The 24645-nt window shown below is 30.1% G+C and overlaps 1 protein-coding gene across 3 annotated transcripts in view; it reads left to right on the top strand.

Annotated features, from left to right (window-relative positions):
* The window catches only part of LOC145256013 (sodium channel and clathrin linker 1-like), a 72220-nt gene extending 48024 nt beyond the window's left edge, over window positions 1-24196 (top strand). Inside the window, exons 16-23 of one of the 3 annotated variants that reach the window (XM_080114644.1) lie at window positions 3389-3463; window positions 7989-8137; window positions 9218-9410; window positions 13541-13677; window positions 16253-16391; window positions 19062-19157; window positions 20050-20144; window positions 24044-24196. In XM_080114644.1, the coding sequence (XP_079970770.1) occupies window positions 3389-3463; window positions 7989-8137; window positions 9218-9410; window positions 13541-13677; window positions 16253-16391; window positions 19062-19157; window positions 20050-20144; window positions 24044-24125 (966 nt within the window). In that variant the 3' untranslated portion in view covers window positions 24126-24196. Of the gene's footprint in view, window positions 1-3388; window positions 3464-7988; window positions 8138-9217; window positions 9411-13540; window positions 13678-16252; window positions 16392-19061; window positions 19158-20049; window positions 20145-24043 lie in introns of those variants that run through there. The other 2 variants (XM_080114645.1, XR_013863931.1) reach the window with 2 other exon arrangements.
* Window positions 24197-24645: the final 449 nt, after the last annotated feature.

Below are 24645 nucleotides of genomic sequence, written 5' to 3'. Positions count from 1 at the left end.
ATGTTCAATATATAACAAGTTCACTGTATTCATTTCTTCTGTCTGTTTAACATCACTTTTCCTTTGTTCAGGGGTCAGACGTTTTTTGATATTGAGAAAGCTCACTCTCCTACTCTCACTGTTCAGTGGATCAGTAGTCTACAAATTCCATTCTGTGTGGTTTTGTATAATCATTTGCTTTCAATTTATCCTTGGCCAACCAACCTTCCCGTGATTTAGGACATTTATGCTTCTGCAATAGTTTATCAAGAAGGATGAATATTCTACATTGCCATACCAGTGTAATCAATTCATCCTTAGAATAATCTCCATGGTGAGCAAGTGTAGTGCTTTCAGCAAATCATCTGACCTGATATGTTTGGTTTAATCAGATTTCACATTGCAGATCCATCGGAAATCTGATCAATGCTTGATGCAATTTTGAGGAGATTATGGTTGCATCGTTAGTTAAAACATAATGATTTATTGCAAAGCTTAAGAGATGAGTTATTTGTACAGTTTCAGCTTTCTCTAACAGTTCTGCACATTAGTTAAGCTGTCTAAAATAGCATTCATATTAGTTGGTCCTTTTCATGAGGCACAAGATCAAACCCTTTACAAGATTCATTTTGAACTTTTTGTATTTTCAGCGATAGCTAATTTAATCATTATTTAATGATATTACTCATACAAACTAAAGCACTAACAAAAAACAACATAATCTATAAATATAAAAGCGAAAATGTATGTATGTATGTATGTATGTTCGCTTTTTCTGTATGTCTACAAAAGGCTTCTTTCAGAGAAACGGTCGGTCGCTTCACAACTTTTTAAAACTTTTTATATCACATATAAATCGTAATATCTCACAGTTAACAACGAAGCTCACCTGTCTATTTAATTTGCTTCATTTCATCATGGATATGTACATCATACAAATTTTTCTTTATTTTTGTTTTCTAATATAGGGGGAATTCTGGACCAGGACGATCCATTTTTTGCTGATTTTTGACAATGTCTAAAATATTAATCACATTTTTAAACAGTTTGGAAGCAGCAGTGGTTATTTTTATTTCAATTTTACAATTCATAAAATAAAAGTTAAAATAACATCCAGCATTCCTCTTGTCTTAAATTAGGGGGTACCAGCACTACTAGTAATTAAACCATTCAAGTCTAATGTTCTGCTCCTTGTTAATTAGTCATGTTTAGGAGAGAGTAGTGGATTAATACCTTCCTCTAAGCTATTAGTATAAAGTGAATATCAACTTCATAAAATTGATCCAATAATTCCATCAAACATGTTTTATTATGCTTCTATTATAATTTAGGACGTTTAACTTTAACACATGTTTAATTATTGTTTATAGTCTTTGTTGTATAAATATTTAATTTTTTAGGAAATTTTTGTTTTATGTTAAAAAAAATCACATAAATTGATCAAGTAGTTTTGTTTATATAAATAAAATAATTTTAAAGCGATTATTGGGAATTTTTTATGAGAAAAATATTACAAATTTGAATTATATTTAATTATCTCCTTTGTTTTTGTTTTTGCTTTTTTGCTGCTTTCAAAATGCCGTTGCGAGATAGTTATTTCTCAGTTAGTCATAAAATTTTATTTTATTATTTAAAAATAAAACTACTTGATCGGTTTATGTGATTCTTAGAATACAATATTTTCTTTCCACCATGGGTACATACATCATAAAGATATTTAAAAAAATATATTTATATTTAATATAGTGGTAATTTTGGACAATCACTAGCAGTGTCAGAAATCGCCATTAAAAATTCCTAGTAAATACTGGAATATTTAGACTTACTGTCTTTCAAAGCTTATAACTTCTTAAAAAATGTAATTCAAACTCTAATTTTTTTAATTAAAGGAGCAAAGACCAAATTTTAAAAAATAACAGGTTTAATAGCAAATTATGCAATATTTGTTTTTTAAATCGGTTTTATTTAGAAAAGATTTAAAGAAAATCAACAAAATTTTACTTACTTCAATTATAAAAAATGTATATAAATTCCAAAACATCACTTACCTACAAAAAAATACTATTCAATGAGTACTTCCATTGTTCATTATTAACAATTTATCCATATTTATAATTATATTCCATGTCTTTTTTTAAATAAAATACTTTTCTAAACAAGGATTACAAAAAAAATGCGAACTCAGATTTTTTCACTGTTCAAATAAAGGGAGACAAATATCTGCTGTTCTTTGCGTTTATCTTCCGGTGGCTTCTAAGCTCAATAATTAATGTCTCTTTCTATTGCATGCTGTAAACCAAAATTAGTATTTTTGGGTCTCCTTAGTTGAAAAACGTACACATTCACTTATAAGTTTTTGCTGTTAAACAAAAAAACTCTCTACCGAGTTTTTTATTTATTTTTTTATTCTCTTAATGAAATACATGAGTTTTTGATTAATATATTTTAATACTTCTTTATCAAGTGAATTTTTTTTTAATATCTAAAAAATGAAAACATTAAATAAAATAGTAAAAATTGTCATAAGTATCCGATATTTACTTGACAATCTAAGCATAACATAAACTTCCACTTAAAAAAAAAAAATCAACGTGGTTTTTAAAAAAAGGTTTTACACTTTGGACTTTACAGGTAAATTTCCTCAAAACACTTCTTTTTTTGTTTTAAATTAGAATATTTTATTTATTGATCTTTTATCTTCAATTTGTGATGTATAAAACTTGGGTGCGTAAATTATTTAAATTTTGATAGACATTTCAAAAGGGGGGGGTGAATTTAAAAAAAAAAACGTTTGTGGAAAGAGCATACAATTTCACATTGACCCTGAAAATATCGTAAAAGTTGAACCAATCGAAAAATTTTGATAGATTTTTAAAGTTTAAAAATTGAAAAATATTTAACTCGTAAAATTCAATTGATTTCATTATGTAAAGAAAATGGCTGCATAAAGGCGCGCCGGCACTTTGTAAACACTGTTTTTTAAAAATAAAAATAATATTTCTATTATTTTTTCAACAACTGTAATACTTTATTTTGGAAGTATATTCCATAAAGAAAATAAACAACTTACTTTAAAAAGAGAAATTACGAGTTTTTTATATTTTATTCGCAGTTTTGTGCTAGGGGTGTCAAAAATTCCCCAAAAATTCTGATACACCTAGACAAGCACCTTAGATTCTTTAAAAACAAGTGTTCATATTCTATAAATAAAAGGATTTGTTTCATTTTCGAAAATATAGCTTCAAAATTATTTTATAAATATGTATATATTAGTCATATTATTGCTTTCTTGGCTATTTAGTATATTAAAATGTTGAATGTATAAATAAGCTTGAATAGTATGATCATTACATAATAATAACATAATAATCTTCTATAAGTCCCAAAATTATCATGAATGATATTTCAGGAATCTTCAAAGAAAGATGCAACTTTGGAAAGATTATTAAGAGATAAAAAATCTGCAGAAATGGAATTAGAAAAAGTGAGTATCCCTTTTTAATCATTTTTAATGTTAGATTATATAACACTAAATATTGATAAATGGAGTACTTCTTTACTATTAGTCACAACTGAAATTTTTATTTAAAAAAAAAAAATCCTGATGTCCTTAAGTGTCATACTGAAGTAAGTGTCGTCATCAAAAATTAGAAAAAGTGATTGGGCAGAAGATAAATGATAAGTAAAAATCAATTTTATCGTAAATCGCAGTTCTATTGTATTACATTGTTCATTTTTACTTGCTTAAATGAAAGACTGGTTTATCTCCCCAACTTTACAGCAACTTCCGGTATTTCAATGACAGATTGAGAAAATATGATAAAACTATATTTTTGATATAAAGTTATAAACGATTTTCTACTTGATTATCTTTTGCTAATTTATTGCTGAGGATACCTACTTCAGTATGACACGTGAGAACATTAAAGTGTTTTACTTTAAATGCAAATTTCAATTGTGACTCATACTAAAGAAACACCATAAATGATACTTAAATTGGTACATTACATCATAATAGTTTAGATAGTCTTGTAACATTATGCTTCCCTTATAAGATTAAGATATTTCGTTTGTGTATATACATATGTAGACTTACTGTATTTTCACATTTCCTATTTGTTTGATAAAGATGATAGACTCATCAAAATGTTTCATTCCCCGATTAAAAAAAAAAGAAGAAAAGATTATATTAGATCACCAAAGTTAAGCATTGTTCAGCCTGGTCAATACTAAAATGGATGACCATTTGGGAATACCAGGTGCTGTATGTGTTCTTCACTTATCTAAGCATTGTTTCCAGTCGTCCTAGACTTCTCCCTACCACTGGAATCAAGCAATGTCGACTCAGGAGAGGAGTGATTATGGATTGTGCAACTCTTGCTTCACAATTACATGTGCAGACATGCTTATAGGGTGTACTGAACATGATGAAACATGTTTCTTAAAAAGTCCCCAAAATACCAAATAGATTTAATAAACAAAATGGTCAGTTAGAGTTATTTGTAATTAATTGGTTTTTGTTATTTATTTCTTACTATATATGAAGTCGTAGTTTCTATCTGTTTGGCTCCCATCTATTCTAAAACTACATTACTAAGGGTACATGGATAAGTATATTTAGCGCCTATACAGATAAAGACAGAGATGAAAATCGCATTCCAAATAAATATACTTATGTATCAGGCAAAAATAAGTATCCCTACCAAAACTTAAGAAAAACTATTTAGTAGAAGTTTAATTAAAAGTAAAAATCAGTTTTATCATATTTTTAAGAGTCATCCATTTTAAGAAAAATCTTAGCATTTGCTGAAATGATGGACTGAATTATCTCCCCTGTTATAACTCTTCAAAATTACAAGATAAAACTGCAATTTATATATGAAATTAACTTCTATTTTTAATTAAACTTTTACTCGATAATTTTTTCTAATTTTTGTTGAAGATGCTTATTTCTGCATATGTACGTTTATCAAAGAGTTTGTTTTTTTTACTTAAAATGTGATTTTCATTTGTGATCAATACTATATAAGCACCTGAAATTTAAAACAATACATTTTTATTTAATTACACACTTTCCCATCCAATCGATGCTGACTATATTGAGCATTATATCTCTACTATTATATAAAGTTATTTTGTGTATGAGTTCCTTTCTTATAGGTTCTGAAATGGCTGAGCCTATCTTTTGCAAATTTCACACAAAGGTAATTTATATGTCTGGCAGTGTTCTTAAATATGTTTTGTACAGAAATTCATCCCATAAATATAAAAATCGAAAAAATCCGATCCTAAAAATAGTTTTTCTTTCTTATGAATAAAAAAGAATTTTTACAGGGAATTATTATAAATTCTCAACAAATAATTTCTTTTTAGAAAAAAACAGATTTGTTGACATTTGGAAACATAGCTCAGTGGTAAAGCATTCGACTACAGATCAAAAGATCCCGTGTTCAAGCCCGGCTGTACCTCACCATTTTATTTTAATTTTTTCTTATTAATGAGTTCAATTTACGATAAAAGAAGAGGTACCATTTAAAACCGCGCCGCAATCATTTCTTTGTTTGCATATTTTAAAACTAAACATTAATCAGAAGTGAGTTTCCAGGGCATTCATCGTCAGCTGACATGATATTGTAAACAAACACAGACAGAATTTGATGAAATACATTATCATTATTATTTATTGTATTTTTTTTTGCTTTCCTTTTTGTGAATTAGTCCACCAGGCAAATTATTCCTTGTAATATATAATATTCAACAAAGGATTGATTCTATAATAATGCATATGCAATCTGCATAAATTAAAATATCATGTTTAAGTGTATTGTATGACCAAGCAATGCTGAGCATCCAACTAGTAATGTAAAAATTAAAATAATAAAGCACTGGACACAAAAAGACAAGGTTCCTCATTCACTCCTGGGCAATGCTGGCTCGTTTTGCTAGTATAATAAAAATGGGATCATTTGAGTAAATTCTCCCTCAAAAATATCTTTCTTCAACTCACATTCAACAGGAGAGTAATCGTACTGAAGATAGTAGGAGATTTATACATTGATAAAATCTGTACAATGTTTTTAAAAAATTCAAAGAATTACCAAAATTCTTCTGTTTACAAAACAAAGGTCGTTGACAGAAAATGCAAATAACCAATGGAACTTTAAAATGGAAAACTAACTTAATTTACTCTTTCACATGTCTGCATGAATCTGAAAATATGGCACACACTGGCGCTATCATATCAGGCTGTCTGAAGATACAGGTTTCCTAACCTAAAATGCACCAAACATTAATGTTAATGTTTTTTTCCCCCTTTTCAAAAGTCGGTTATATTCTACAAAGCCAAAAACAAACAAAAAAACAATTTTCCTCTACAAAACAACCAAACCAAACAGCAATAGAAAGAATTTGAAATATAGAAGAGTGAGGGAAGCCTCATTAGTCTTGGTCGATAACCTTACTAGAACTGATAACTTAAATAATTTATTTGGTTTGCAAACCTAAATTACTTAAAGAGTAAGTAGGCTCTGTCTGTTGCCCAGCTTTTACATTTCTTCCTTGTCTATTAGCAAGGCACAGAAGTACGATTAAAAGAACTCACCAGAGACACTCAGTGCTTAAGCCTTGTTGCCTGATTAGAAAAATGAATGTTATTCTTCTTTCTAGACATAATTCCAAATAGTAGCCTCTTACATCCAAGTGTCGATATGCCTTGTTTGGAGTAAATAAGTTTTTTTTTTAATTGTAAGAAAATGACTGAATTCAGCATTAAATAACACAAAAAGGATGATATACCATAAAACAAAACAACTAAACCAAACATGAATAGATATTTGAAAATATAAAGAACTTGAAGCATAAATATTTTTCCCAAAATGACAAGATTCTGCATTAAATAACCTGTAAAGGGTTGATATGCCACAAAAGAACACAACCAAACAATCAATATGGTACACAACTTTAATCTTGAGGACGATTTTCTTCCACTTATTCAATGAGTCTTCCATTCATATTAATGGTCATTTTGATATTATTAAGAAACATTTACTGAATCTGAGGATTTTTATTCATTTACGGCATAATCTTGGTTAATGTAGACTTCAGAAGTTTTTTTGGCATAGTGGATAAAATATTAGGTAAAATTTAGTTGTAAGTTGCACTCTTCTGGAAGTTGAAGGTTCAATCCTCAGTGTGGGTAACACTCAAAATGCAATTACATATTACTTAGGATTTCTACTCAATCATGGCTGACGAGAGAGTATGCTATTCCCATGGATTAAATAAAGGGTTTATTTTGAAATTCCATGCAGATTCCTGAGTTTGACAGAAAGTTTCCCAGGTTCAACAAGATATACCTGACAAAGATTGGAAGTTACATTGACCAAAACATAGTGAGAATAAGATTCAAGATGAGAACAGTAGTCCAAAAAATCCAAATTATATGAATAATCGATTCTCATCTAAAAAAATTCAGAAACTTTTTTTGTTTTGTTTAATTTTGCTTTTTTACACTGGTCACTAGGTTTATAACAAGTGTTTTGACTTGATCTATTATTGATCTATTTATTATTGTCTATTTATTATTTATTTATTATTATTTATCATTGCCTAATGGACATATTTTTCTGTGATGAGGGTTTCAGGGGTTTATAAAATGTTGCCATTTTTTAATGTTGTTTTTGCAAATATATATATAGAAAACTACAATTGCTAATTATATTGGATTTATAATGTAGCACTTCAATCATTCATTTCATATGAATTAGATGGTTCTGCTGTCGGTATTAGGTTCACTGATATCTTTCTAGTTAGAATTCTTTCTAGAACAACACCAGGTACTTACAGGAGGGACTATGTGAAAATTGATAATATTCTAAGTGAAAGTGTTTCTCTGAATTGAATTGGATTCGAACTTGGCACATCCAGGTTGTCAGTTTGCGTCATTAACCACTTAGTCATCATCACGTCCCATATAGCACTGAATGAGATTCTTTTATTTTGTTTTGTAGGTACGTAAGGATTGTGTGTCTGAGACAAAGTCATGCAATGAAATAAAAGAACAACTTAGCCAAAGGCTGACCACTGCCCAGCAAGCAAGGGACATGGCTATCAGAAACCTAGAAAAGATGCAACATCAGTTGGAGCGAGATGAGAAAAAGTAATCCGAATCTATTATTATACTAAAGCCGAGTTAATAAACATTTGTTTCTCTAAAGTTTTTTTCTATATATATCTTAATCACACAAAATACATGTTAAAATATTCCTTGTTATTGAGATATGTTTTTAAAAAATTTACTTTAAGCGTTCTAATTCGCCATAATTTGAAATTTACTCATTGAATCATCCATTTCTTACTAAGTTTCTGTCTATGATTCTTACCCTCTCTCACTATATGTGATTCTTCTTGTCATTTTGTCTCCTATTTATAAATAATAAACTTTTGACTGAGCAAAGCAAATCTTCCACCTTCTCTTTCCAATGCCTTTACAAAGTTCTTCATGAGGCTGTGTTTAATGGGGAGTGTTGGAACCAATATCTTGCTTGGTTCAATCAGAGGGTGGGAGAAAATGTTGTGTGATCCAGTTTTTAATTCTTGTCTTGATAGTCACTTTTGTCTGAAAAAATACATGTCATCAGCACAGCTATCTCATAAGCACAGAAATCATGGTTACTTTATGTAACCTCCTTGAAGTCCTAGGATGAGTCCAACATCTTTAAGATCTTTACAGATCAACCATTTATTTCTAGTCATTTAGAGCAGACAATAGATGTTCCATACTTTTTGTGAGATTCTTTCATTTTAACTGGCCAACAGAGGTTCAATGAAAACTTATTTCTATTATTCAGAAGAACTGCTTGGAGACTTCTGTAAGACTAGCAAAGCTACTGGGCGTTGCCTGGGTCCATATAAAACTATATAAAAGTTAAATAATGTGTGTAGCATTTTTATATTAACACTCCAGCCATCTATCTATTTTTCTCTATTTCCTTCTCTTCCATTTTTTCGTCCTTCTCCTTAACCATTCTATAACATTATATTTCAGAGCAAGTAATTCGATGAGATCAGCAAAATTGCTACAGTTGACCAATCAAGATAATTCATCAAACATAAAACAATTTTCTAAATTTTCTCCTACCGTCACAATTCCAATAGAATGTTGTTCCTGTCTACTACTCTCACCCTCTCTCACTGTATGTTGTATGATTCTTATCTTGTCATTTTGTCTCTTATCTAGTAATAAACAAAAGTTTGAGCTTCTGAATGCCCAGATAGTTCAACTGAAGGATCATGTGTACAGCTTGAACGACACAAACAATCAGTTGTCTGACAGTAAACTGCAGTTGATTCAAGAAGTAAATGACTTAAAATCCAAAGTCCTGAAAGCCAGTAATGAAAGGGATGAAATACAACGGCTAATGAATAAAAAGGTTTGGTTCATATCTTATTGAATGTCCAGTCAATAACTTCCGTGATAACTTCAGTGATTATTTGCTAATTTTGCTATAACATGTTTATTTTTTTATTTTCAGAGTTAACTAGGGTTTTAAATATGGTAGCCAAATTTGTTGGTTTTATTAAATTCCTAGAAAAATAAAATTTAGGAAAATATGAATTTTAAACATGTTTTACATACCTGATTATTATTTTTTTAATTGCTATATATCAACAGAGATTAAAAAATAATAATCATATATGTAAAGTTAGGTAAGTGTACTGAGACTAAAGCTGCTTTCAAGACTGCCAGCAACCACTGTAAAAGAGTAATAAAGAATGTAAGAAAGTTGTATGCTCAGTACGTCAAGTCCAAAGTAGCTGAGTAGTGGCTTGGTTCTCTTTTTTTTTTTTTTACATAGGCATCACCACTTATCAAGGCCCAGGGGACACTCGATGATAACGGTTAAAGAGTGTACAGTAGTCAATTGGACAATATAGTAATTGTCAGTCATGGAAATTCAGTAAATTTGTTAACTTAAGGGGAACGGCTTATCAAGAACTTGTTTATATTGAACTTGACGACAACCATATTGTAGTCAGCTGGAAAGCAGGAAAATGGAAGATAGTTTCACAGGCGTGCAGTGCTAAGAAAGAAGCTTTGTTCATGGAATCTACATTTAGGTTTAGGCACAGATAAAGAGTGGGGAATTATTGATAGTGTTTTCAGCTAGACGAGTGTTTCTTGTGAAAGTTTGGTGAGGGAGGACCATAGATTGAAGCTCAGTCGAGCACTTGCCATGAAAATAATGATAAAGCAAAGACAAACTAGCTACATCTCTTCTGTGAGAAAGAGGTTGCAGGAAAGAAAAAAGGACATCTCCTATGTCGCTACGAAGTCTATTTTGAATTCTATCAAGGCAGATGTGGCAACAGTACCCCATCCTTGAACGAACTTGGCTCTTATATAGATAGAGATTTGCATTAGCAGTGAAATATCTACTGGATCGATAGAAGGATCCCACCATTTTTCCAGCGGCTTTGGCAACAGATTTGATGTACATGTTCCATTTCAGATCAGGAGTAAAAGTCAAGCCCAGAAGTTTGTCAAAACATGAGGCCTCCCCAAGACGAGTCATTCATTTCAATTAATGCCAGATAGGGATCAGAGCGGTGATGATGTAAAGATAGAAGCTTTGTGTCATCAGCATAAATGTCTACGAATGATATAAGGGTGTGATTTGGAAGATCATTAATGTAAATCAGGAAGAGAGTTGGGCCCAGGATATATATATTTCTCTTCTCTGTAACTTCTTTCACACAGAAGAGATGTTTTGAGCCTGTTTCTGCTCTATAGTTATTTTCATGGCAAGTGCTTATCTGAGCTCCATTCCTTCCCTAACTTTCACAATAAACACACTATCAACAATTTATCCTACTAAAACCACTATCAACAATTTCTCCTACTCTCTATCTGTGCCTAAACCTAAACATGGACTGCCCGCTTGTGGAACTCTAGCTGACTACAATATGGTCATCTTCAAGTCCAATATAAACAAGCTCTTATTAAGCCATCCCCTTAAATAATCAAATTATACTAAATTTCCACTGCTAATGATTACTACGCTATTGTCCCAATGACTACCGTACATCCATTAATCCCTATCCTCGAGTAACCGTCAGACCTTGATAAATCATGACTCTTTTGTAAAAAAGTATATATATATGAAAACAAAAGGATGTAGTGCTTACCTGATATACATAATGGTAAACTTCAATCTAATATAAATACTAGTATTTATATATAGATAATTTAATCCCAACTAAATAAAAAAGCTCAATACACAAAAGAGAGTAGAGCTTATTATAAGTGAAAGAAAATTAAAACCGTAAGTTGAAATTTACAATCAAAATTTATTATTCGACTGAATACTCCAAAAAAACTTTACAAAGTCCTTATTCCGTGGAGTTTCAAAGAATGCTATTCTTGCTATTCTTCTCACCAGAGGACGGAAAGAAATCAGAAATAAAGAAATTCCACAGAATAAGGACTTTGTAAATTGTTTTTGGGAGTATCAGTCGAAGAATAAATTTTGATTTTGAATTTCAACTTACAGTTTTAATTTTCTTTCTCTTATATATATGTGTGTGTGTGTGTGTATATATATATATATATATATATATATATATAAATTAAATACACTTGAACACAAGATTAAGAAATAAACTAAATATTTTTTATTTGCATTCTAACAATACACATATATCAAATAAAATACAGAAATAACAAATACAATACACACAATTTATAGTATTTTTTGGATTTAGTTTATTATTTTAGTAAGAGTGTTAGCACTCTACAACATCTTCCTCTTTTCAGATTTCACTTCCTCTCAAAATCATACTTTTGTCTATTTGGATTAATGTTCAACATTGAAAATAGTTGCCTTTTATGCTTGCTGAACTGCTTTTGTTCTGGAAACACTTGTGGTTTTAATACATCTAATAAATCATAAATTACTTTCATGGGCTTTACTCTATGATAATTTGATTCAGCCATATATCTCTTTTTAAACTATTAGATTTTTTTAGTTTTGTTTGAAAAATCTTACATAAGCATCATACTTTTTTTTTTATCTTTTTCAGTTTATCAAATACTGATTGTATCTTTCTTGCAAACATTAGTTCAACTGATTTAGAGTTATCTGATACACTTTGAGAAACTGTTACAGCAATTCACTTTCATCTAATTTTCTTAATACTTGTTTAAATATAAAAATCATTCTACTTGCCCATTAGATTTTTTGTGGCAATGGAATAGTTGTCACATAAGTGTTCAATTTTTAGCCATAAATTGAAGAAAATAAAAATAATACGGTAGACAGTGAAAGGATTCATATGTGTGGATTCCAGAGTTCTAAATCCTGGAGTAACAACACCTAGTAGTCAGCAAACTAAATATTTAATTAAGGGAAAAAAGAGAATTAAACCATTTATTTAATTTTTTTTCTTCTTAACCTTGTCTGTAAACGTTGTTAAAAGGATGTAATAGTTTTTTTAATTAAAACTTAATTTTTTTATAAATTTCTAAGGTCAGTTTTTAATGTTGGGAAAATCCAACTCCCAAAAATGATGAACTCTAGATAGGGACAAAAATAGAAATTGCTTTAGTCTAGAAGATTCTCTCTTTTTCACTGACCAAAGACAGGAAAAATGAAGTGTAATATCAAAACAGATACTACACTTTGCTTCTAGCAAAAAGACAGACAAGAATCGTTTTGAAAAAAGTATTTTCTGTGAGCCTTTTTAATACAATCCAATATTTATTTAAATATTTTTAGTAAAACATATTAAAAAGAAAGTTTAGTTATATGCACATTTTTAATGTAAAAAAGTTTTATTTACAAAATGAAAAACTAAATGATACATGCACTTGCCTTTGCAAAATAGTCGTCATTAAAAAACCCGTTTTATTTATAAAACAAATATATAATTGTAAATAAAACTTTTTTTTAACTAAATAAGAATCTACAAAATATGTCTGTACTGTTTATTTACAGTCCAACTGGATGTAAAATAAAGTTATGTTGATCCAACAGATGTCCTTTTGTTACTTGCTAATTCTAGGGTGCTTCAAGTCTAAATGATCCATAAATTTATCAAATTTAGCTTTAAATTAAATCTCCTTGAAAGCAGTTGATACTTCTTTTACTATATTGCAAAGTATGTTTTTGATTTCCATTTCTGCACTTAACGATTTAATAAGCATTTCTTCTTGAGGTTCACTTAGCTTCACAATACATCTTGCCAATCTGTCTGCATGTGCTGTTTTCATTGATGGAAGGAATTCCACTGTAAATGTATAGTTAAAAAGAATAGTTGTCCCTCTTTGCATTCATGGTATGAGCTGATGTAATAATGATGATACTAAACCTGCAGCGATGATGGAGAAAAATTATGAGCTACCTGTAACTATGACAATCTGATTTTCATATATGAATGCTTGCTAGGCCAGTAATGCATTTTTATATTTCAAACATAAGTAAAAGAAAGTATCAGTTGTATATGATATCTATGTTATTCATTAATACCTGCAACCATTTGATGGGGATTTTATTTTTTGCAGATTTCTCTAATGAAGGAACAGTTAAATACGCACACACAAGACTACAAAGTAAAGTTACAGAGTTCTGAGGATGTGAATCAAGGGACGTTAGTGGAAATGAAGAAGTTGCTCAATACGCAGCAGTTGGTCAGTGCAAGGTAAGTTATCGTTATTTTCATGGCAAGTGCTCGTCTGAGCTTCAATCTATGGTCCCCCCTCAGCAGACTTTCATGAAAAACACTCTTCTAGCCAAAACCACTATCAACAATTTCCCACACTCTTTATCTGTGCCTAAATCTAAAAGTAGATTCCATGAACAAAGCTTCTTTCTTAGAACTGCACACCTGTGGAATTCTCTTCCGTTTGCCTGCTTTCCAGCTGACTACAATCTGATTGTCTTCAAGTCTAACGTAAACAAGTTCTTGATGAACCGCCCCCCCCCCACATAATCCAATTTACAAAATTCCCACTACTTATGTTTACTACGCTATAATTACATTGACTAATGTATACCCATTAACCCTTATCCTCAAGTGGCCTCTGGGCCTTAATAATGATTCCTATGTAAAAAAAAAGAAAAAAGAAAAAAAGTTCAACCTCGCATTTAATAGTTAGATTTTGAGGTGGCATTGGGAAGGATGGAGACAGAATGTGTCATTGAGATCAAAACTTCAAAATTGACAGGCATGAAACCACATAAATGATCTGGGTCATAAGGTTTACTAATTTACATATTACTTTATAAAGGACATTTTACTTATTGACTGCCATTAATTATTTTTTTTCTAATTCAATGATTGTTTTGATCTTAATATAAAAACAGGTTTGTTCACAAATATTATTTTATTTTGTGAACAAATACTTGACATGTGTTCAAATGTTCCTTTCTAACCTTTGGGAGCAATGACTTGATCTTCAACAAGTTGCAATACATTTCTAAATTGTAAGTCACCAATACACACACCGTCACCTAGGTAAATTCATTTCTTCTGCATTTTAGTTCATATTTAAATTTGTACTTAAATTACCAAAGTGTTTATCTATCTATATGAATAAATGAGAAAGACTTTGTTTTGTGTTTGCAACAAACTTATGAGTAAAAATTAAAATTAAATTCATTATTGTTGTATTTTGCAAGATCTTTTAAGCTGCACAGGTTGGGCAGTAAAAAGGCAAACAAGGCAGTGTTGCATCATATGGTCCTTTTCACCACATTCATAAATAGTTGGGTCAGTCTTGTAACCACATCTGATATCAACTTTTGATCACCCATTCCTGTTCTCAGGCAGTTGACTGTTTTCTTTTGAAGCCAGCGTGCTTCTGGACCAGAAGGGAAAGCATTAAAAGAGGAGATTCCCATGTCAGTAGAAATGGAGCTATTTTCTAGCTGTCTGCTCCATAGCATTAGTCTAATCTCTTCCTGAGATGGTGTTAGAGGTTTGACATTTCCTTGATTTCTCTTGTTGGATCATTGATTCACATCCATAAAGGAGATGGTGTTCACCACTGATAGCTTTTGTGATCACTATTCAACTGGTAACTTACCATCTTATATCTGAAGGAGCAATTGCAGTGAGGAGATGCAGGTTAATAGTCTTCAAGCACCCAGTGATCAAGTGACAGGTGTTGTTCAATGCTGATTTTAGTTTTTTGTATGCGTTGATCTCTTCCAAACAGGATAACCATACTCTGCTGTAAAATGGTACAGAGCCAAGGTATATATGTACTATGTCTCCCCAATTGGAATTGATCAGTTTTCACATATGATCCTACAACAGTTTCCCTATTTTTTAAATAGTCCTTTGCATTATTGTTGAATTCCATAGGATTTTGCAAGCTGCACTAATTGGACAGTAGAAAGCAGACAAGGCAGTGTTGCATCGTATGGTCCTCCTCTCTTCTGTCACAGATGGTTGAGCCAGTTTTGTGATCCCATCTGGTCATACCAACATTTGATTCCCCGTCCTTATTCTCAGGTGGTTGAGGGGTTTTCATTGAAGCCAGGATGCTTCTGAACTGAGATGGAAAGCCTCAGAGGGGTGGATTCCCATATCAGTAAGAGGAGGGTCTTCTCTAGCTGTCTGGTATACAGCTGTAGTCTGGTTTCTTTATGAGATGTTGTTAGAGGTTTGACATGGCTGAAGAAGCTTCTCCTCGACCAGTCATTGAATTGCTGGGTTATGTTGATGAAGGAGATGGTGTTCACCATTGATAGCTTTTGTGATCTCTATTCGGCAGCCAATTTTCTGTCTCGTATCTGAAGTGACAATATCAGTGAAAAGATGCAGGTTGTTCAGGTTGGTAGGCTTCAGGCAGTCAGTGATCAAGTGGCAGGTGTTGTTCAGTGTTCAGTTTAGTTTTTTGGCATGTGTTGATCTTTCCCAAACTGAACAAGCATACCCCATTCATACTTTGGGTTGACATTTGTTGAACTTATGAACATCACTTGTTTTTTAGCTTTCTTTAAAGTGTTTGGCAGAATTTGCAGGTAATAGTATTATGATACGAAGATGAAAAATGAAAATAATGATACTTTGTATTTGTTGTTTCTTTAAATAAAGCTTTTTTTCTCTTTTATTCTTTTTTTCTCTTTTATCTCTTTTATTCTTTTTTTTCTCTTTTATCTTCTGTTATATATTATTATCAAAAGTTATATGCATATATATATATATATATATATATATATATATATATATATATATATATATATATTTTATTTACTTTTATTTCTAGATGGAAAGAAGAATGCACATCCCTTACAAATAAATCCGAGGAAAAGCAGGCCCTACTTCGGTCAGAATTATCGCGTTGTAAATCTCGCAACACTGAGCTAAAAGGACTTTTAAGAGAAAACCAAACAAAAATGTCTGAGGTAAAATATACAGAAATATAATTAAAAGCATTGAAAACAACTACATTTTTTGTGGCAGTTCTTCCAGACGAGGCATAAAGCCACTTAATGTACAAAGCTAACGATAATAATAAGAAGGGAGAGGAAAAAAGAATCACTTCAAAGCAAAAAAAGCCTGAAAAAGAGCCCACCATTAGCATTCAATCCCCTAAGCTTCAAACAAGTTAGCCAAATGTAAGCACTTCAGGAGCCCAATAGGGAAGGAAATAATTTCCCTTTCTCTATAACAAAAACTGATTTAAATGTTTGTAACATGCAATGTTATTTATTACTAGATCACCTGTGAGACATTGGGTTAGTATTTTTATGTATCTTATTTAATATTTAAGGAAACATTTTGGAATTTCAAGCAAACATAAATATCTACAGTTTGTTTAGTAGATGATTTGTGATCCTTCATAAAGGACCACTTCGTTTCCATGGTTATTGAATATTGATGGTGGAAAGAAATTAGTATGTAAAATATAAAATGAATAAAAATGAAATGGTACCAAAAATGCAGATTTATATTTTTGCTGTCATTTGCTTTTCTTATTTTATAAGTATTTGCATAAATTAAAACTAAAATGATTCTTATTTTTTTTTTTTTTTATGACATTCATTCTTTTTGCATACTGTTATGCCCGTCTTCATGGTTGTTGTTGTTTCACGTTTCCTCATCACAAAGGATTAAAAAATAATAAATAATACCATTTGGTATGCACTCGACAATGGAAGACCAGATAAGAACACAAAATTGGACTTATAAGACCATAAAATCCAATCGTGATTGCTCTTCACTGCCTGTAATGCAGGCCCTGTTGGTGGGGCATTAGAATACGCCGACTGCCCCCCTGCAGAGGGTAAAAGTCCCTCAATGGGGATCCTGGATATGACCTTAAACTATATCCAGTGGTGAGGCCCCAGCTTGTGGGCTTTGGGGAGTGTGGAGCCACCCTTTAATTACCATTGCTCCCAGGTCCACTCTGACCCAGAGTGGTAGTACCTGTTAGGGTCCCAACTATGGGTTAAATAGAAACCGACGTGAAAACAACAAATATATTCTATTAAAAAAATTTTTCTTCAAAATCTTTGGATTCGGCATTAAGTAACCCGAAAAGGGTTGATATGCCGTAAAACAAAAACAACCAACCAACTAGCCTGTAATGCATTGGATAGATGCCTTGAATATCTACAGTTTCAGGTGAGCATTGTCTGAAGATAGCAGTTTTAATCTTACCAAATCAGACCAGAGGATTAGTTGGACAAAACGCGGTGAAACAACAACTATGGAAGGCAGTAATTATTGGGGATAAGTTACAAGACTCAACATCCTATCCTGTCACAGTTAATCATCTGAAGAAGGTCAGAGATGAGTTGGTTGAAACAACAACAACTGTAAAGATGAGGATAAGTCCACACAAGAATGAATGTACATAAAATGATTCCATTTGATGCTACTACTAGATCAGGCTCTCTGAAGATATCTGCTTCCTGGCATAAAATGCATCAAACATTGATGTTTTTTTTTGTCCTTCATCTTTGCAAACCTCAGACACATTCTGCAAAGCCAAAAACAAAAACAATTTTCATTTACAAAAAAACTAAACTAAAGAAAACGAATAAATATTTAACGACATAAAGAACTTGAAGAATAAAAACTTTTACCAAAATAACCAGATTCATCATTAAATAACCCAAAAAAGGTTGATATTAGTGATGGGATGATTCCAATATTATTCCCAATTCCGATATAATTACCTATTCTGTATTAAATTCCCAATTCCGATACAAGTACCGATTCCGATTCTTTATAAATCTCTAAATATTTAACTATTAAATTATTATTTTTTCACGATTACTGTATAAATGCACGTTAAATGTATTTTGACATTTTCTCAAAAGTCAAAATACATTTGTTGGGGATGATCTATCGATTTTAGTTTTGCTGGTAGTTTAAAATCAAGAAATATTTATTATTTTATCATTACTATAAGCAGCAGGAGGTTTTGCTTTAAACAAAATTAAATGGAAAAAGCCGGTACTTGTACAGTTTAATCAAGACATTAAAAAATGAAAATATCGAAAAGAAGTTATATCGTATGTTTCCATTATGGAATGAAGTTCTCCAAAAAAATTTCACTTAATTTGATCAAGTAGTTTTTTTGTTTTTTTTTTTTTTTTACAGCTAAAAAACAATTTGTTATGATACTGATCAGAAAGTAGCTATGTTTTGATTTTTAAGAAGAAAAGCTATTATTTAAGATTTTAGACGGAGTTATCTTCCCGTGACATGTTCTAAAAATCCAAACATGGCTACCTTTAGCGCGCCGTCATAAAAGCATGATAGGTACAATATAACTTTTTTTTCAATATTTTCATTTTTTTAATATCTTGATTAAACTGTACAAGGACCAAAAAGCCAATTAAAGTATCGATTTTGGCAACAGAAAATGGACATAAATTTTTCCAATTCCCATATCGATTCCAGTACCCTCAAGTTCTGATTTTTCCGATTCCTGATTTTGATTCCAATTCATTGTCCCAACACTAGTGGATGTGCCATAAAACAAAACAACCAAGCAAAACCAAATTCTAAAATGATTTCATATCCATCTTTTGGTAATGTGTCAATATTTATTTCTTATGCAGACAAGTCAATTGTTGAAAGAATACTGCACAAAAATCCAGAAAATGGACCATCAACTGAAAACTGCCCAAGAGAACACAATGGAAGTGAATCGAAAAGTGAGGAAAATAAGATTTTAATTTTTAATTTGTGTTTAAAATGAACATCTTTTATTGCGTCCCATACTTTTCATACTGAGGTTCGTATTTAAACTTCCTTTTTTATAGAAACAAATCAAAGTAATAGTGAACCATGTTAAAAGTTCACTCATAAATCATGTGACAAATCTTAATTTTAATAACTAACCTATAAGTGTAACATTACACACTTTTACACATGTAGGTCCACCATGTTGTAGCAGAGTATGTTGCAAGGAACATAGGATAAGTAATAACTCAACTCTTTTTTTTTTTTATAACAATGACATGTATTTCCTCATTTTCCCGCCACACATGACTTCTCATTACGGCTGTAACATCACCTACATCGCTAACGTGATCGTCTTCTCTAATGTGTTTTCTCTCCTTTTTATAGTCTTTTTCTTTCTCCTTACCATGATGTCATTTTGCTCACAGCATATAGCCGCCATATGCACTCTGTTGCTAATCTTGACATAAGCTGTAAGACCAACTCCTGTAATAATTTGTAATAAAAGAATTGCCAATTGAAAGGAAGATAAAGTCCTTATATAAATAACAGATGATGTATTTATTTAAGTGCCATACACCGTTGGGTGTAGGTTGCCAAAGGTTTAGAGAGTGAAGAAAGGAATTAAAGTAATAATGCTCGGCTGCCAAAATTAATTCTTGAAGCAGTATACCTTTAAATGAACATAGCCTTGCTCAGTTAATTTTTGTTTGAGCTGAGATGTTCATCTGAATATAAAAGTTAAAAACTGCAAAAACTTTCTTGTCAACCTGATATCAAAGTAAACCAGGTGTTAAGATAGGACACCTAATGATATAAAATTGGTGCATCTCAAAATCTTTTTTAATTTAATTTGTTTTGTAGTTTTCCTATTTGCAAATGAAACATCGAGAGTTATGCAATGAAAACCGTTTATTACGTGGAGAAACTAATCTGAATGAGAGCAATGCTATTACACGGTAAGTCTTTTTTTTCTTTTGTTTTCATTATTTTCATTGAGTAATTGCATATAAGAATAAGACATTATTGGTAACATGCTTAATATTCACCTAACAACAGGTATTCACAAAACATATTATTGATGATAATTATTATTTTTATTATTATCATTATAATGATTATTTTTATTATGAAAATGGTTTCAAATCAAGCATGAATCCACTTGATATAAGGAGAGAAAAATAAATTCCAACCCATAAAATAGCGTTTCTTTGCTGTTTGTCAAAAAACATCTTTCATGCTATATGAGGACTAATGGACAAAATAAGTGAAGTGAGAGTTATGAAGCTGCCAAATATAAACCCAAGATCCATTTTCTATTCTCAGGATCAAGTGTATATTTGGCACCTGGGTCTTTAAGCCTCTGAAAGGAATGAGTTTAGCACAACATTGTATTTAGTCTCATGCCATTCCAAACATAAATAAAATATAAACCTGTATTTTGAAATTAACTTGGTTTCAGAAAAGTATTTTTTACATTCAAGAACAAAAATTAGAGAGAGAGAGAGAGAGAGAGAGAGAGAGAGAGAGAGAGAGAGAATAAATGACAAAAAGTTATATTCCAAATTCATGATGTTGCCCATCTTATAATTTATTCCTTTAATTCAGTTGGAAATAAAAAATTAAATAAAACGTTTACAAGTGGTTTTGATATAGATGTACATAAGAATACTTTGATAAGTATGTTTTAACATAAATAGGGATGGTATAATAAAATTGTGGGGTCTGCATTCGTGCCTGAATGGAAATAGGCACAAACTTTAATAAAGACTTTTCATATCTATCTGCGTAAATATACTTTGATAATTATGTTTCAGTTTGAAGAAATATGGTATAATAAAATTATGGGGTGTTCGTTCGTGCCTGACCTCCATAAAATGGAAATATGTCACAAAGTTTAACAAGGTTTTTTAATATAGATCCATAGAATATTGTGATAAGTGTTTCAGTGTGAACAGGTATGGTATAATAAATTATGGGGTTTATCTATTTTATTTATATTTTCATCATATTTTGCTTTGGTTTTGATGCCCCCAAATTCGAAGCTATCTCTTTACAACCGTTCCTTTTCATAACCTATCATACTTTCATAAATCAGAGTCCATTTTCTGTAGGCTGTTTTGGAACCTAGTCAATGACGGGTACGTTTGCTAGTATATATATATATATATACAGTAGCATCCAAAAGTTAAGGCACGGTCGATAATTTTTTTTAATGGCTTCTAACTTTATCTATGAAAAAGGGAAAAAAAAAAATTTGGTTAATTTTCAAATGCTTAATAATGGTAGTTAGATAAAAAAAATATTTTTTTTATTTTTGATTTTGAATACATTAGTTTTTTTTTTACATATAAATAAATTTAATTAAATTACAGGCATCCAAAAGTTAAGGAACACAGAAAATTAATACAAACTTTAGCAATTTGAATAACAACTTAACAGTATGTTGACAGATGTTTATAATGCACAACAAAATATCAGGTTGTATGAATAATAATGACAGATTTCTCCTTACCAATTCATTTCAGATGACCAAACACTGTTAAAATACTGATATCAACTGACTTAAGACATTTTTCTGACACTTAGTCCTGAGTTTCGTTCAAGAATTGCTTCAAACGTTCATTCTCAAGAATGCATAGCCAATCTTTATTTTTTTCATCTTCAAAGATTTCATTAGTCACCTTTACACTATCCAATAATTTGTAAACCTTTATACTATCCAATAATTTGTAAACCTTTACACTATCCAATAATTTGTAAACCTTTATACTATCCAATAATTTGTAACCTTTACACTATCCAATAATTTGTAAACCTTTATACTATCCAATAATTTGTAAACCTTTACACTATCCAATAATTTGTAAACCTTTATACTATCCAATAATTTGTAAACCTTTATACTATCCAATAATTTGTAAACCTTTACACTATCCAATAATTTGTAAACCTTTATACTATCCAATAATTTGTAAACCTTTACACTATCCAATAATTTGTAAACCTTTACACTATCCAATAATTTGTAAACCTTTATACTATCCAATAATTTGTAAACCTTTACACTATCCAATAATTTGTAAACCTTTATACTATCCAATAATTTGTAAACCTTTACACTATCCAATAATTTGTAAACCTTTATACTATCCAATAATTTGTAAACCTTTACACTATCCAATAATTTGTAAATCTTTACACTATCCAATAATTTGTAAACCTTTACACTATCCAATAATTTGTAAACCTTTACACTATCCAATAATTTGTAAACCTTTATACTATCCAATAATTTGTAAACCTTTATACTATCCAATAATTTGTAAACCTTTACACTATCCAATAATTTGTAAACCTTTATACTATCCAATAATTTGTAAACCTTTACACTATCCAATAATTTGTAAACCTTTATACTATCCAATAATTTGTAAACCTTTATACTATCCAATAATTTGTAAACCTTTATTACATCCAATAATTTGTAAACCTTTACACTATCCAATAATTTGTAAACCTTTACACTATCCAATAATTTGTAAACCTTTATACTATCCAATAATTTGTAAACCTTTACACTATCCAATAATTTGTAAACCTTTACACTATCCAATAATTTGTAAATCTTTATACTATCCAATAATTTGTAAACCTTTATACTATCCAATAATTTGTAAACCTTTATATTATCCAATAATTTGTAAACCTTTATACTATCCAATAATTTGTAAACCTTTATACTATCCAATAATTTGTAAACCTTTATACTATCCAATAATTTGTAAACCTTTATACTATCCAATAATTTGTAAACCTTTATACTATCCAATAATTTGTAAACCTTTACACTATCCAATAATTTGTAAACCTTTACACTATCCAATAATTTGTAAACCTTTATACTATCCAATAATTTGTAAACCTTTACACTATCCAATAATTTGTAAACCTTTATACTATCCAATAATTTGTAAACCTTTACACTATCCAATAATTTGTAAACCTTTACACTATCCAATAATTTGTAAACCTTTATACTATCCAATAATTTGTAAACCTTTATACTATCCAATAATTTATAAATCTTTATACTATCCAATAATTTGTAAATCTTTATACTATCCAATAATTTGTAAACCTTTATACTATCCAATAATTTGTAAACCTTTACACTATCCAATAATTTGTAAACCTTTACACTATCCAATAATTTGTAAACCTTTACACTATCCAATAATTTGTAAACCTTTACACTATCCAATAATTTGTAAACCTTTACACTATCCAATAATTTGTAAACCTTTATACTATCCAATAATTTGTAAACCTTTATACTATCCAATAATTTGTAAACCTTTATACTATCCAATAATTTGTAAACCTTTATACTATCCAATAATTTGTAAACCTTTATACTATCCAATAATTTGTAAACCTTTATACTATCCAATAATTTGTAAACCTTTCTCCCCATGCTTGGTTGTTTAGGATATATCATGTCCTGTTGCTGTTAGCAACTGTCGGAAACAATATGGCTGAGTTAGGTCATGCAAGAAAAGTTTACACATTTCTACTTTTTTTCATCTTCATTTTAAGGACTTAGATACTTCAAAATTGTATTTTGAAATAAATTATTGAAAAAAAATTTTTTTTAAAAGTACACAGCAATTATTAAAGATTAAATTCAATGAAAGCAATGAAAAAATAGCAACCTAAATCAACCTTTAAAAGTAAATCGTAAAATAGATCAGTGTCTTTCTTACTAGAATAAAATAATTTTATGATTGAAATACTTTCTTTTAGAAAGCATTTTCAATCATAAAATTTAGATTTGTTTTGTTTTTTTACTTTTCAGAAATCACGACTTAAATTCTCCTCACATTATTGACCAGCCAAATAATGAACAAGAAGAGGAAGATGGCTTTTCAGAGAGATAACCTATTTTCAAATAGGTCAGTATCGCCATCAAGACAAATAAACTGAAATAAAGCACTAATTTTTATATCAATGAGTTTTTTTTTTTTTGTTCTTTTCTTAACTTTTTTATCACTTATTATTTGATAAGCTTTAATCACTATTCCAGAACAACTCATTATATTGGCAGGACACCTTTGGACTCTTTAATTAATAAGTGCAAGAGTTCAGACTCAAAAAACAGAAATTAAAAAATGTTATGAAGAAAATTTTTAACTACTGTCTGAATCTCATTAAAATCAGATCATGCTAGTGTGGAATACTTTCAAAAGATTCCTTAGAGATACATAAACTAAAATAATAATATTTTATGTATTATTATGACATTCCATTTTCCTTATAAAAATATTAAAATATTCTATTTAGAACGTTTTCAGAACAATCTGGAATAATCAAGAAAATTCTGTGTTATGAAAATCTATAAAACATTAAAATATTCTATTTAAAACATTTTCAGAACACTCTGGAGTAATCAAGGAAACT

This window comes from Euprymna scolopes, chromosome 3 (genome assembly GCF_053919585.1).
Source record: "Euprymna scolopes isolate OS-2025 chromosome 3, ASM5391958v1, whole genome shotgun sequence".
Classification (NCBI taxonomy): Eukaryota; Metazoa; Mollusca; class Cephalopoda; order Sepiida; family Sepiolidae; genus Euprymna; species Euprymna scolopes.
This window is presented reverse-complemented; position numbering and strand designations above follow the sequence as displayed.